Genomic DNA, 13,183 nt, shown 5'->3' on the forward strand with positions numbered 1-13,183 from the left:
TCTAAAACCAGCTTGAACATCTGGAAGTTCATGGTTCACGTATTGCTGAAGCCTGGCTTGGAGAATTTTGAGCATTACTTTACTAGCATGTGAGATGAGTGCAATTGTGCAGTAGTTTGAGCTTTCTTTGGCATTGCCTTTCTTTGGGATTGGGACTAGTGGCAGTGGAAGGGATGTTGTGGGAAACTACTGAAACCAAGAAATTAAAAATCTAGATTATTTCTTCCTTCTGTCCATTCATTAACTCAAATATTGCTTGAGCACCTGATAAAGGACACTGACTCTGGCAACACACAGAGCACTTCTTAATCAACTTTTCACTTGTCCACACCTGTCTGAACACTTCCAAGAGACTGAGCTCCTCCTCTTGCAGGCTTGCCTGGGTCAGTGGTCTCTACTGCCTGATCCTTTGAGGTTCACACCCCTCCTTATTTCTGCCTCCTGCTGACCTCCTGGCCCCTTCCGTTCTGTGAGCACACTGGCACCTGACTTAGTTTTCCTCTCCACTACGACTCTGGATAATTAAAATGTCCACCCATCAAACCCACTGATCTCTAGGTTTTGTGACCTTGCTTTTGTCTCCAGTGATCTTTCTCTCACTTAGCCACTGCAAGGTCATTCCTTAGACTGTACCACAGCATAAACTTGCTCCTCTCAGATCAGGCGAGGGTTTTTTGTTCTTCCCGACTTGCTTAGCAACTCCCAGTAGATCAGAGCTGCCATCAGACTGCTGTCTTCATGACACTGTATGTTGCCTTCACATCCTTAACGTATTCCATTTAGATACCACAGGACCGTTTTTCAACAACTCAATTTTAGTAATTATTAAATTATTGTCCTTTGTTCTATCAGACTTACCTGGAAAAATCCCACGTATATCTATCTTCTCTGTACTTAGGCATCAGGGTGTTACCAGGGAGAGGAACAAAAATAAAACCACAAGAGGCAGATTTCACTATAAGTTCTGTCACCATTCTATAGTTCTCCAGTACCTCTGGCCACTTGACTCTCCATAAGAATTGTTTTAAAACATCCATTTTAATCTGCTCTGGTCTCAAATTTCAGAGAAAACCAAAGCCTGCATACAGTCTGGCTTCTCCTTTATCTTCTAGATTACAAACACTCTTAGACATCTAGTCGATCTTTTCACCTGTGTTTTGGACTCCATGGTCCTCCACCTTTTTTGGAACCCAATACCATACTGATCTCTTTAACTCTTTGGTCTTCAACTTTTTCTGCTTTCCCACATCCTTCTCAGAGATGAAGTAGTAGCTACAAAGGGAAAGGGAGACACGCTGTTGCCTCATTTGCTCCTCCTCTATACATCCAGCACTCAGGAGTAGCTTCTTTCTGACCTCTACCTCCTCTACTACTGGGAGAGAATGTCTCTAAGCTGCCTATTGATACCAAGAGGTCAAATCCAATAGCTGCTTTTACATCCCTCACTGAATTTGATCTCTCAGTAGTATTCAACACCTGTGCAGGATAATGCCCCTCCCCTGGGCTTTCATGATTCTCCTCCTGGCTTTAACCTCTTTAGCTACTGCTTGTCAGTCTCCTTTGCTGGCTCATCTGCCACTTAACTTTTGAGAATACTTATGCTTTTGCCCTAAGCCCTCTTTTCTTTATAGCAGAGATTCATGCATTTTTGTTTAAAGGGCCATATAATAAATTATTTTAGGCTTTGGAGGCCATAAAGCCTGTCACAACTAATCAACTCTGCCATTGTGGCATGAAAACAGCCATGAACAATAATTAAATTAATCGATGTGGTTGTGTTCCAATAAAACTTTATTTAGAAAACAGATGGTGGGCTGGATTTGGCCTATAGCCTGTGGTTTGTTTATGCCATATTCTACACCCTGCCTAGAGACATATCCTCTTATGTCTCCATTGACCATCTATACATCAAATTCATGTCCAAATCTGTGTCTTCAACTACCTAAAACCCACATTTAAATGTCTGAGAGGGCATCTCAAATCTTATCTGACGAATTGTGCTCTTTGACCCCCAATCTGATCTCCCTCCAGTGTCTTTACTAAAAGGCACTGCCATATGTTACACAAGGTAGAAAGTAAGAGTCATCCTAGAAATTTCTCCCTCTTTCATTCTCTTAATTCTTTGAACTGGAAGAATACCTAAGAAAGATAACGCTGGGAATGCCATTATTTGAAGCACACAGTCAAATTTAACATTTCACTAATAGAGCTAAACTTTATTTCCATGTTTATTACATGTTTATCTTTGACGCTGAATACATATTAGATTGATTTAACATACAACTTGGGAGAAAAGCTGACATTCTCCACTGAATGGGTTAAAAAGGAATGTAAAACTACAAAATACTTGTTTAAGTTTGAATTCTAAATTATGGCAAACAGAACAATAATTACCTTGCTGTTTTCTCTTTCTAGTTTTCCAAGATGGATTTCCTTATAAAATTTTCATAACAATTTACTTCAAGAAAAGAAATAAGGGATAATCATTAAAACCATTTTAAGTATAGAGTACAAATAAAGAGTCTTAATGCAGAACTCCTATCTTCTATTTAAAATACAAATATTTCATGATATTATGAATTGAGGGGGATTAATTGCTAACTGCAAATCTAATGATTTAGAGCAAACTCATACATGCCATTTGCTTTTGTCTGAAAGATTAAGCTGATTTACGGGTGACACAATAGAGCTCTATTTGGTATCCACGTTAACCAGTTGCTTCTCAGAATGGAGATGGCCAAAATACTAAGTGCTTACGTGATGGAGATTTGGGATTAATCAATTCCAAGTGGCTGAAAGCTAACACAGTTAATCATTCCATCCCCCCAATCATTGGCCATGTACAAATGTACAGATTTTAGCATTCAGTGAAAAGTATTAAAACCCCTCTAGATACTCTGCAATTGCTGAAATTCACTGTACAAAGACTGTTGTCTATAGTGTAATTCCAATGTTTAATAAAATCAAAATTATGAGTGGTTATCAAAGTTGTTATTGGTAAGTTTCCTTCCCTTTGCTGTAGCCCCTTAGCACATTTTATGAAGAACTATGTGTTCTTCTTACTATTACTCTTCACTTGGATACATTTAAAAAACAGTAATCACTTTAAAATTATTTTTTACCAGGGATGGGATTACAGGATGAAAACTTTTCCTGGGAGTGTGGCTGATGCCTACTGTTCTTATTAGACAAGTGGTTAGAATCATCTGCAAAAATCCATCTTCTTCTTAATAATGCTTATAAAAGATGCTTAATAAAGATAACATCTCTAATTAGATTACTTTAGTGATAAAATACCTTCTCATGTAACTGTTTAGAACAAATAATATATGGCTTTTCAATTTGTAAAATTTCACTTTAACATCATATTGTTAAAGCTTTTCTAAATAGTCTTCTAATATCAGACTCTTAAATGAAAACAGAGAAGACAAAAGAGAAAAACTCTATGTATCAAGGCACAGTCTTTTTCTTACAACAGGGGTTAACATACTTTTCTATAAAGGGCCGGATAATAAACATTTCAGGCTTTTTGGGTTGTAGGATCACTATTACAATGATTCAACTTCTACTGTTGTTGTGAGAAGGCAGTCGTAGACAGTATGTATTTACAAAAAAATAGTCCGAATTTGGCCTGCTGGCCACAGCCTTAGAACAGAAAGGAATCTATAAAACCCTGGTCTCTAGTCAGGTGTGATGACTGACTCAGAATCTAGCAGTTAATCGCTCTAGAACATGTCAATGTTGAACACTTTGAATTCAGCCAAATTACCACTGTGGGATCAGATTCTTCTTTTCAAACTCATGTCATATTTTTCATTTGGGATAATTTATCTTCATTTAAGTAAGTACTTGCTTGAGCATTATTTATTGAGGGATTCAGTTTAAAATTAGTAAGTGATGTCCATAAAATCGAATATCCAATTTTTGAAAAACTTAATGAAAAATATAACAATCAAAACATCTAAAATAAGTACACTCACTACCCATTCCACTGATTCATTTCAGTCATAGCAACTATAGAATAGGAAAAATAAATTCATAAGTGTAATTACTTTAAAATAATTACTTCCATATTTGTCAATATTTTACATTTATGTATATATTCTATAGTGTAAGCAGAAATTCTCTCTAAAAATCTCCTTAAAATCTTGAGGTGCAGAGCCACAGGCAATATCTGACATATAAAACTGCAGTACAGGCCTGTCAATTTGGCATTTCACTGGTACAATACAATGACCAACTTGTATAATCACTGTACAGTACCTAGACATTCCAGTAAGAACCATTATTTTCTTTAATGTAGAATGATTAATACATAGTCTACAAGGGGCAGTGAGGTTTAGTAATTCTGTTGGGTATGTCCTGACATAATTTCAAATTGTACAATAACACAAACAACTTTGTTAAGGCCATGTTTTATTTGCTGATTAATGGACAAAAGGCAATGTATTTTCAAGTATTTTCTTGAAAGTCTGTGCTCATAAAAATCATGAAAAGTTGGAAAGACTGTTAAATCACTGAAACTTTAAATATATCTTACACAATCTGTTTGTACAAAAATACAAGTTAAATATAAACATAAAGCAATCATGATAATTTTATGCAAATCTGTTTTTATGTGATCTTCAGTTATATATAAAAGTTTCTTGGTTGTTTGTGAAAAGATCAATACCAGATTGAATTACTATCTATTGGCAAAGGGCCCTAAAAAGCTTACTTTAGCAATTATCTTTTACATGGTTAAGAGCATTTCCTAATTTGAGATCACCTAAACACTGGAAAAAAGAAAAAAATGAAAAGGGCAGTATGTCCATAAACCAACAAATAATTTGGCTGTAATGTATCATAAAACACAAAGAACCCCCACACATCTGTACAATAAACATTATGTATTACATACTCACACACACACAGGGGTACACATGTGTGCATGCACGTAAACACACACACACGCATACGCAGGCGCACACACACACACACACCCAGTCATAAAACAAGCCTAATGAGGTGCTGCTTCCAGTTCGATATTCAGCTGTGCATTTTTTCTTACTTCATCAAAAGAATAGCTTTTTGTCACCTTCCCATTCTTGAAGACAGTGTGAAGAAGATCCTACACAAATATAACAATATTGAAATTTAATGGTTATATTAGGCTATCAAACAAAATTTTTCAGTAATGCTTAGATGAATTAGACTGAATAGTCAAATACACACATGCTGATAATGTTCAAATTATGAAATGATTTTCTATAGAAAGGATGCTGATGGAGCAGGCAGAGGAGGCAAGACCCAGATCTAAAATGGAATGTAGACATGTTTAACTTTCTGAAAAGGAATGACTCAAGTATTACATTCTTAAAACAGTTTTCCTTAAAGGCAAAACAAATCTAGTAGATGCTTACTGCTTTGGCTGCCCAGAAGCACTATGGCTGTCGCTAATAATCATGACGGACAGATCGGCAAGGAAAGCCTGCCAGACCGTCCCTGTTCCTAGCCAAGAGACTCAACACCAATTAAACTTATCAACCTGGAATTTACTAAACTTACTAATCATAAGCTTTTGCCTTAAACAAACAAAGTGAAAGTGAAGTCCCTCAGTCATGTCCGACTCTTTGTGACCCTGTGGACTGTAGCCTACCAGGCTTCCTTTGTCCATGGGATTCTCCAGGCAAGAATACTGGAGTGGGTTGCCATTTCCTTCTCCAGGGGATCTTCCTGACCCAGGGATCGAACCCAGGTCTCCTGCATTGGAGGCAGACGCTTTAACCTCTGAGCCACCAGGGAAACCCATCAAACAAACAAAAGTCAACCCTAAAAATAAGAAACCAAACCCAAACAGAAACATTAATAGATACTGAATTCTTGACTAATACATAGTCACTGATTTTAAGGACTGTGTATATTCCAGAAGTCACTGACACATGTAATCCATTTGATCCATACAAGAATAACAAAGACAAATTAAGAGAATTAAGACTAAATTCCCTTTTGAGTCTGGCAAAGCATTCCTATCTTAGTAAGGAATTATCTGCCTCTAGTTTTTCTTGAAAAATCCATAGAAGTAATCTATTGTGCCAGAGTTTTTCATTTCATCTGAAGGTCACGCACATAACATTATCTAATATTTCTGTCACTATGTTGTTTCCTTTTTATCCTTTTTCTATTGAAATATAGTTGATTTACAATATTAGTTTCAGGTGTACAATGTAATGATTTAATAGATTATAAACCATTTAAAATTATTATAAAATATTGGCTATATTCCCTGTGCTGTATAGTATGTCTTTGTACCTTACTTATTTTATACATGTAAGTTTGTACCTCCTACTTCCCTACCTTACCCCTCCCTGCTTCCCTCTCCCCACTGGTAAACACTAATTTGTTGTCTGTATCTGTGACACTGCTTCTGTTTCATTATATTATTTTTTAGATTCCATATACAAGTAATAACATTCAGTATTTGTCTTTCTCTGACTTATTTCACATAGCATAATAGCCTCCAGGTCCATTGATGTTGCTTCAAGTGACAAAAATTTCACTTTTAACGGCTGAGTAATATTTCATTGTGTGTGTGCCTGCATCACATTTTCTTTACCCATTCATTTGTTGATGGACACTTGGGTTGCTTCCCTATCTTGGATTACTGTAAATAATGGTGCTATTATTTCATGTGTTGGGTTTATTATTTCATGCACATGTTTCAAATCAGTGTTTTCATTTTCTTTGGATATATACCCAGAAATGGAATTGCTAAATCATATCATAGTTCTATTTTTAGTTTCTGGAGGAATCTCCTTAGTGGCTGTACCTGTTAACATTCCCACCAACAGTGTATGAGGGTTCTCTTTTCTCCAAATTCTTTCCAACAGTTGTTATTTGTAGACTTTTGGATGACAGCTGTTATTCTGACAGGTGTGAGGTGATATCTTTTTGTGGTTCTGGTGTGCATTTCTCTAACAGTCAGCAATGTTGAGCATCTTTTCACATAGCTGTTAGCCATCTGTATGACTTCTTTGGAAAAAATGTCTATTCAGTTCTTCTGCCCATTTTTTGACTGGATTGTTTTTTGATATTAAGTTACATGAGCTTCTTGGGTATTTTGGATATTAACCCCTTATTGGTCATATTTGCAAATACTTTCCCGTTCTGTAGGTTGTCTTTTTGTTTCGGTAGGTTTCCTTTGCTGTACAAAAGCTTTTGATTAGATTCCATTTGTTTATTTTTCCTTTTATCGATTTTGCCTTGGGAGACTGATCTAAGAAAACATTTCTATGATTTACATTGAGGAGTGTTCTTTTCTAGGAGTTTAATGGAATCATGTCTTACATTTAGGTTCATTACTGCTTTTGACATATTTTACATCTCATTTTGTGTATCACTGAACTGCTTATTGCAGATATAGATGATTTTACTGTCTTTTAAACTTCCTTAGTAAATGCTTGATTTGCTACCTTTACTATACATTTGCCTTTACTGACAAGGTTTTTCCTTTTGTAATTATTATGTTTCTAGTTACAGCATTTTTCTCTCCTGCTTAGATTACTCCTATTAACATTTCTCGTAAAGCTGGTTTGGTGATGCTGAACTTCAGCTCACCTTTTGATCTCTTCATCAAATCTAAATGAAAGTCTTATCAGGTAGAATATTCTTGGTTGTAGGTTTTACTCTGTCATCACCTTAAATATATTGTGCCATTCTTCTCACCAGCAGAATTTCTGCTGAAAAGTCAGATTACAACCTTATGAGAGTTCCTGTGTACGCAAGTTGTTCCTTTTCCCTTGCTGCTTTTAATATTCTCTTTAGTTTTTGCCATTTTAATTACTGTGTGTCTTGGTGTGGTCCTCTTTGAATTTGATTCTTTTGGGGCTATCTGGAATGCAAGGTCCCCCAGGTTGGGGTGGGGCTCAGACCCCTTGTTTCTTTGGAAGAACCTCTGTAATTATTCTCCTATGGGTTGCCCACTTGGGGATATGGGTCTTGAATATATGGTGATTCTGCCCCTCCTGTCTTGTCATAGTTCCTTCTTTATAGCTTTAGTTGTAGATCTTTTCCTGGTAGATTCTGCCCTTTCTCATCATCATTTATTCTGTAAATAGTTATAATCTTGGCATGCCCATAAGACGAGTTGAGTTCATGGTCTTCCTACTCCACCATCTTGAAACAATCTTAGCTATCCTTGTGTTGCTTCCAATCACACTGCTCTTGCTGTGGCATTTTCTTTATGAATTTAACTATGAAAATTTAAATATAATCTATTGAGGAAGGGTGGTTCCTGTTAAATCATAATGTCTAGATGATCATAAATGGCTTACTGACTCAAATGTTCTAGAGTATAATCCACATACTCTTAAAACCAATGTCTTGTTTTAGTCACAGTTATGACCACGTCTAAAGTAACTTTTGTCCAGCTGGGGTAAACTAATACAGCAAAGTCTCGGTAGTAGAAGAGTTAAATGAAGGCTGTGTAACAGGCTATATATAAACAAATCTAATTCTAAAGGTTTTAGGAACTTGTACATATTTCTCATTAAAGATAACAGAAAAATCTTACTGTAATAATTATGGCTTAAAATCTTAAAAGAATATAATAAAAGTAACATAAGCAGAATATATATAGTATAAAGAATCAAAAGTTAAAAAAAATCAATTTTATTATATAATCAATAAAAATAAAATTTTTATAATTTTTATCAATTATGAGTAGTTTCCTTCTAAAAAAGAGTATTTTCTTGTTCAATCCAGTGGCTTATTAATAAAAACTAGAAGTCGAATATAAGTGTAATCTTCTATGTCAATGAGCATACAGACTAAGCATACTATAAATATTTCTAGCTTGGTTGACTTAAATCAGCAAACTTGGTTCATTTATTAGTTATAATCTGAATCAAGTCTGTTTTTATATCTTACACTATTAAGATGACATAATTTGCCTTTTTAGCCCATAGATGTTGTGGTGAGAATTAAATGAGACTAAAGAAAACCATCTGAACTGGATTCTATTGTTTTGAAAAAATGCAATCATCTTTAACAATATCTTGGAATTTGGAAAGCCCTTCTTTCATCTACTAAAATTACCATGGTTTTACTGTAACATGGACAGCTATGAATAGTCTAAGACCAGCATCCTTTAAGTATTCCTAATTATTCCTGTTCAGAAATGATTCACTGCTAATTGGCAATAGGAGTTAAGATTAACTACACACACTTATTGAAGCTCACTCACTCTCTTCTGGTAACTATATGGAACACCATTTTTTTTTTCCTTACAAAATATTTCACCCAATGTAAAGGTCTCATATTTATTATCTAGCCATTTCTTATTTTTCATCTTATTTTGGTAGGCTAGCTCAGCAATTGTAAACATTTTACAATAACGCTCTTGTCCTCCAAGAAAAAGCCTCCTTTCTTAATTTGAAAAGTGAACTTATTACTGTTTAAAAAACAAAACAAACCCCAATCAGCATAGATACATACATGACCGTATTCTTCAAGGTCTCCTTTTCCTTCCTCAAGTGTAACAAAATTTCCTGCTGGTGTCCTATGTAAAGATAATCGGCCCTTTTTGGACCTTTTGTTGGGATCAGCAACTGGATCCTTGAAGACGTTAATCTGGAATCCAAATTAAAGTTAGAGAAATAGAAGACTAATCATCAGAAATGTTCACTCAAGTCACATTAAAAAAAGTATAAAATTTAAATAAATTTTAAGGTACTTTGCAGGTATAACTAAGCCAATCTGCATCTAGCTCTTAGAGATATAACTCTAGCCAGTTGTGGAGGAGAGAGTCCTCTGTCAGGAAAAAGGTATGAACCAAATCCAAATCTTTGAAATCCTTTCATACTAGTGCAGAATACTAATAACTCCATCTGAGGTAAGTCTTTGAGGTCAACAATGTGACCCTTAAAGTATCCCCTTTTCTATTATGCATTGCCCTTAAACTGATCTAAGTATAGCAAGCACATGCATGTTACTGAAAAATAAATCCACGTCAACTCTATAATCTGTGGCAAGGGTACTAGGATTTTACTACAGTAAAGGCTTGCCCACTTCATAACTTTTCCCTTTTGTTACTTTTTATTCAATTAGTGATATCTTGTTACCATGAGAAGCAAAGACAACCTTGAGAACCTAGAGACCTAGAGCACAGTGTTTTAGGATCAGAAAGGTAGAAGGCAACTGGAGGAGCAGAAGGAGGAAACCTAGAACTCCCCAAAGAATGATGGAGGTGAACTAAGGTAGGGAACCAATCCATGTTTCTTTAGGATCCCCTACACACATCATCGAAAAAGCGAGAGTTCCAGAAAAACATCTGCTTTATTGACTGTGCCAAAGCCTTTATGTGGATCACAACGAACTGTGGAAAATTCTTCAAGAGATGGGAATACCAGACCACCTGACCTGCCTCCTGAGAAACCTGCATGCAGATCAAGAAGCAACAGTTAGAACTGGACAAGGAACAACAGACTGGTTCCAAACTGGGAAAGTACATCAAGGCTGCATGCTGTTAGCCTGCTTATTTAACTTCTATGCAGAGTACATCATGAGAAATGCTGGACTGGAAGAAGCACAAGCTGGAATCAAGATTGCCGGGAGAAATATCAATAACCTCAGATATGCAGATGACACCACCCTTATGGCAGAAAGTGAAGAAGAACTGAAGAGCTTCTTGATGAAAGTGAAAGGGCAGAGTGAAAAGTTGGCTTAAAGCTCAACATTCAGAAAACTAAGATCATGGCATCTGGTCCCATCACTTCATGGCAAATAGATGGGGAAACAATGGAAACAATAACAGACTTTATTTTTCTGGGCTCCAAAATCACTGCAGATGGTGACTACAGCCATGAAATTAAAAGACGCTTGCTCCCTGGAAGAAAAGTTATAACCAATCTAGACAGGATATTAAAAAGCAGAGGCATTACTTTGCCAACAAAGGTCTGTCTAGTCAAAGCTATGGTTTTTCCAGTAGTCATGTACGGATGTGAGAGTTGAACTATAAAGAAAGCTGAACACCGAAGAATTGATGCTTTTGAACTGTGGTGTTGGAGAAGACTCTTGAGAGTCCCTTGGACAGCACGGAGATCCAACCAGTCCATCCTAGAGGAAATCAGTCCTGAATAATCATTGGAAGGACTGATGTTGAAGCTGAAACTCCAAAACTTTGGCTACCTGATGCAAAGAACTGACTCATCTGAAAAGACCTTGATGCTGGGAAAAACTGAAGGCGGTAGAGAAGGGGACGACAGAGGACGAGATGGCATCACCGATTCGATGGACATGAGTTTGAGTAAGCTCTGGGAGTTGGTGATGGACAGGGAAGCCTGGTGTACTGAAGTTCATGGGGTCGCAAAGAGTCAGACATGACTTAGCGACAGAACTGAACACACACCCTTTGACACAGACTCCTAAGAGCTTGTCAAGAGCTACTAGGGAGTTGGTTGTTCAGCTGCCTGCAGCTTGGGTTCCCCCTTCGAAGACTACCAGAAAATGATTCTAGTGTCACAACTCGAACCTCACAGTTCACCTTCCTAAAATATTGACAGTGTTTACATATTTGCTTATTTTTAATGCATGATGGCTAGGTGAGCTGACATGATTGTATGTGCATGCTAAGTCGTTTCAGTCGTGTCTGACTCTTTGTGACTCCATGGACTGTAGTCTGCCAGGCTCCTCTGTCCATAGGGATTCTCCAGGCAAGAATCCTGGAGTGGGTTGCCATGCCCTCCTCCAGCAGATCTTCCCGACCCAGGGATCCAACCCGAGTCTCTTGTATCTTCTGTATTGGCAGGCAGGTTCTTTACCACTAGCGCCACCTGGGAAGCCCAGGTGCACTGACATTCTCACTCAAATTTGCTCAACTTCTTGATTCAAAGATATACACTGAAGGAGTAGAAATGAATTGACCTGCATCATCTCTCTTAAATTATCTCTCACTTTTCCTCTTTTTTCTAAGTCTTTCTCCTTTTCTGAAGTCAAGTTATCACCTACTATCTATTATTTTTCCCATTGCTGAGTACTGTCAGGGGTACAATACAGTAATAGTTCAGGACCATATTATCCTTCGACTATTGCATTCAATATATGTATTCTAGGCATATTCTTGGAGAAGGCGATGGCACCCCACTCCAGTACTCTTGCCTGGAATAATCCCAGGGACCGGGGAGCCTGGTGGGCTGCCATCTATGGGGTCGCACAGAGTAGGACACGACTGAAGCGACTTAGCAGCAGCAGCAGGCATATTCTAGGCCTACACATGAAGATAGTAACAACACAAGAGTAGAAGTTGAAGGACATACCCCAAGGCCATTGGTTACAACATAACTACATTTGAAGGAACAATTCAAGAGATCTCTTGTTAACTTCTGTAGCAAGGCTCCACCAGAACCGAAGGAAACATTTTCAATACTCCATTTTTTTTGCTTCATGCCTTCCACAATCTAGATTAAAGAAGAAAATTTTAAAAAGTCAGGTAATTTGGGAGTGGAAAGAAGTTATTTTTCCATGGGCCATACTGATAAATAAACCATCTAAAGCTGTTTATAACACAGTAAATAATGAGCTAAGAATAAGGCCTACATGAAGTTACATCCCACTTTTTTTCTTTTAAAAGACCCACCCACCTCAAAGAGGGAAGCCCAAGGAATAAGTGTAGAAGGAGGGGATTTCATTCAAAGTTCCTGAATTTGTACTGTTATCAGTGATTGTGGTTTAGGTTGGGGGAATAAAGAGAATGAAAGGTAGAAAAAAATGGCTATCAATACACAAGGTTACTTGAGTAAACTCTCATCTACCCCTTTAATTTACTGCCCAGATGCCAGTAGCACAAGCAATGAGGCCCAGATATTTGCCCCAAATTAGTAGATTCTGTGACTCTACTCATCATTAATAAATTTCAATACATGTTGTCACATGTCACAGTGCAAGTCATGTAATGGGGGTGCTTAAAATCATCAGATATTAGTGATTTAAAAAAAAAGTGTAAAATACTCCCTCTAATTTAAGAGTTGAGGCACTGGCAGTCGTCTGACCCTGGCTGGTACCCTAGTGCCATAAGCAAAACTATGAACTGATTGGGAGCTAAGATTTATCACTGGATCATTTTTTTGGCAGAATTATCTAAAAAGCCAGAAAGAGAGACCTATATAAACACAGACTTCTAACAACTAGACTATTTCTTTCAAGGGAC

At 37.0% G+C, this 13,183-nt stretch overlaps 1 protein-coding gene and 1 non-coding gene across 4 annotated transcripts in view; both read right to left on the reverse strand.

Annotated features, from left to right (window-relative positions):
* Positions 1–2,188: 2,188 nt before the first annotated feature.
* Positions 2,189–13,183, reverse strand: part of NAMPT (nicotinamide phosphoribosyltransferase) — a 387,332-nt gene continuing 376,337 nt past the window's right edge. For 2 of the 3 annotated variants that reach the window (XM_006042817.4, XM_044946592.2), the window contains 3 exons: positions 12,294–12,434; positions 9,475–9,609; positions 2,189–5,110 (listed from right to left, as the gene is read on the reverse strand). In XM_006042817.4, coding sequence (XP_006042879.3) covers positions 5,000–5,110; positions 9,475–9,609; positions 12,294–12,434 — 387 coding nt within the window. In that variant the 3' untranslated portion in view covers positions 2,189–4,999. Of the gene's footprint in view, positions 5,296–9,474; positions 9,610–12,293; positions 12,435–13,183 lie in introns of all 3 variants that reach the window. The other variant, XM_044946593.2, reaches the window with a different exon arrangement.
* On the reverse strand, positions 5,712–5,784 carry TRNAW-CCA. The gene has a single exon. It is a non-coding gene; the product is annotated as a tRNA-Trp (tRNA).

The sequence above is a fragment of the Bubalus bubalis genome, chromosome 8 (assembly GCF_019923935.1).
Source record: "Bubalus bubalis isolate 160015118507 breed Murrah chromosome 8, NDDB_SH_1, whole genome shotgun sequence".
NCBI lineage: Eukaryota > Metazoa > Chordata > Mammalia > Artiodactyla > Bovidae > Bubalus > Bubalus bubalis.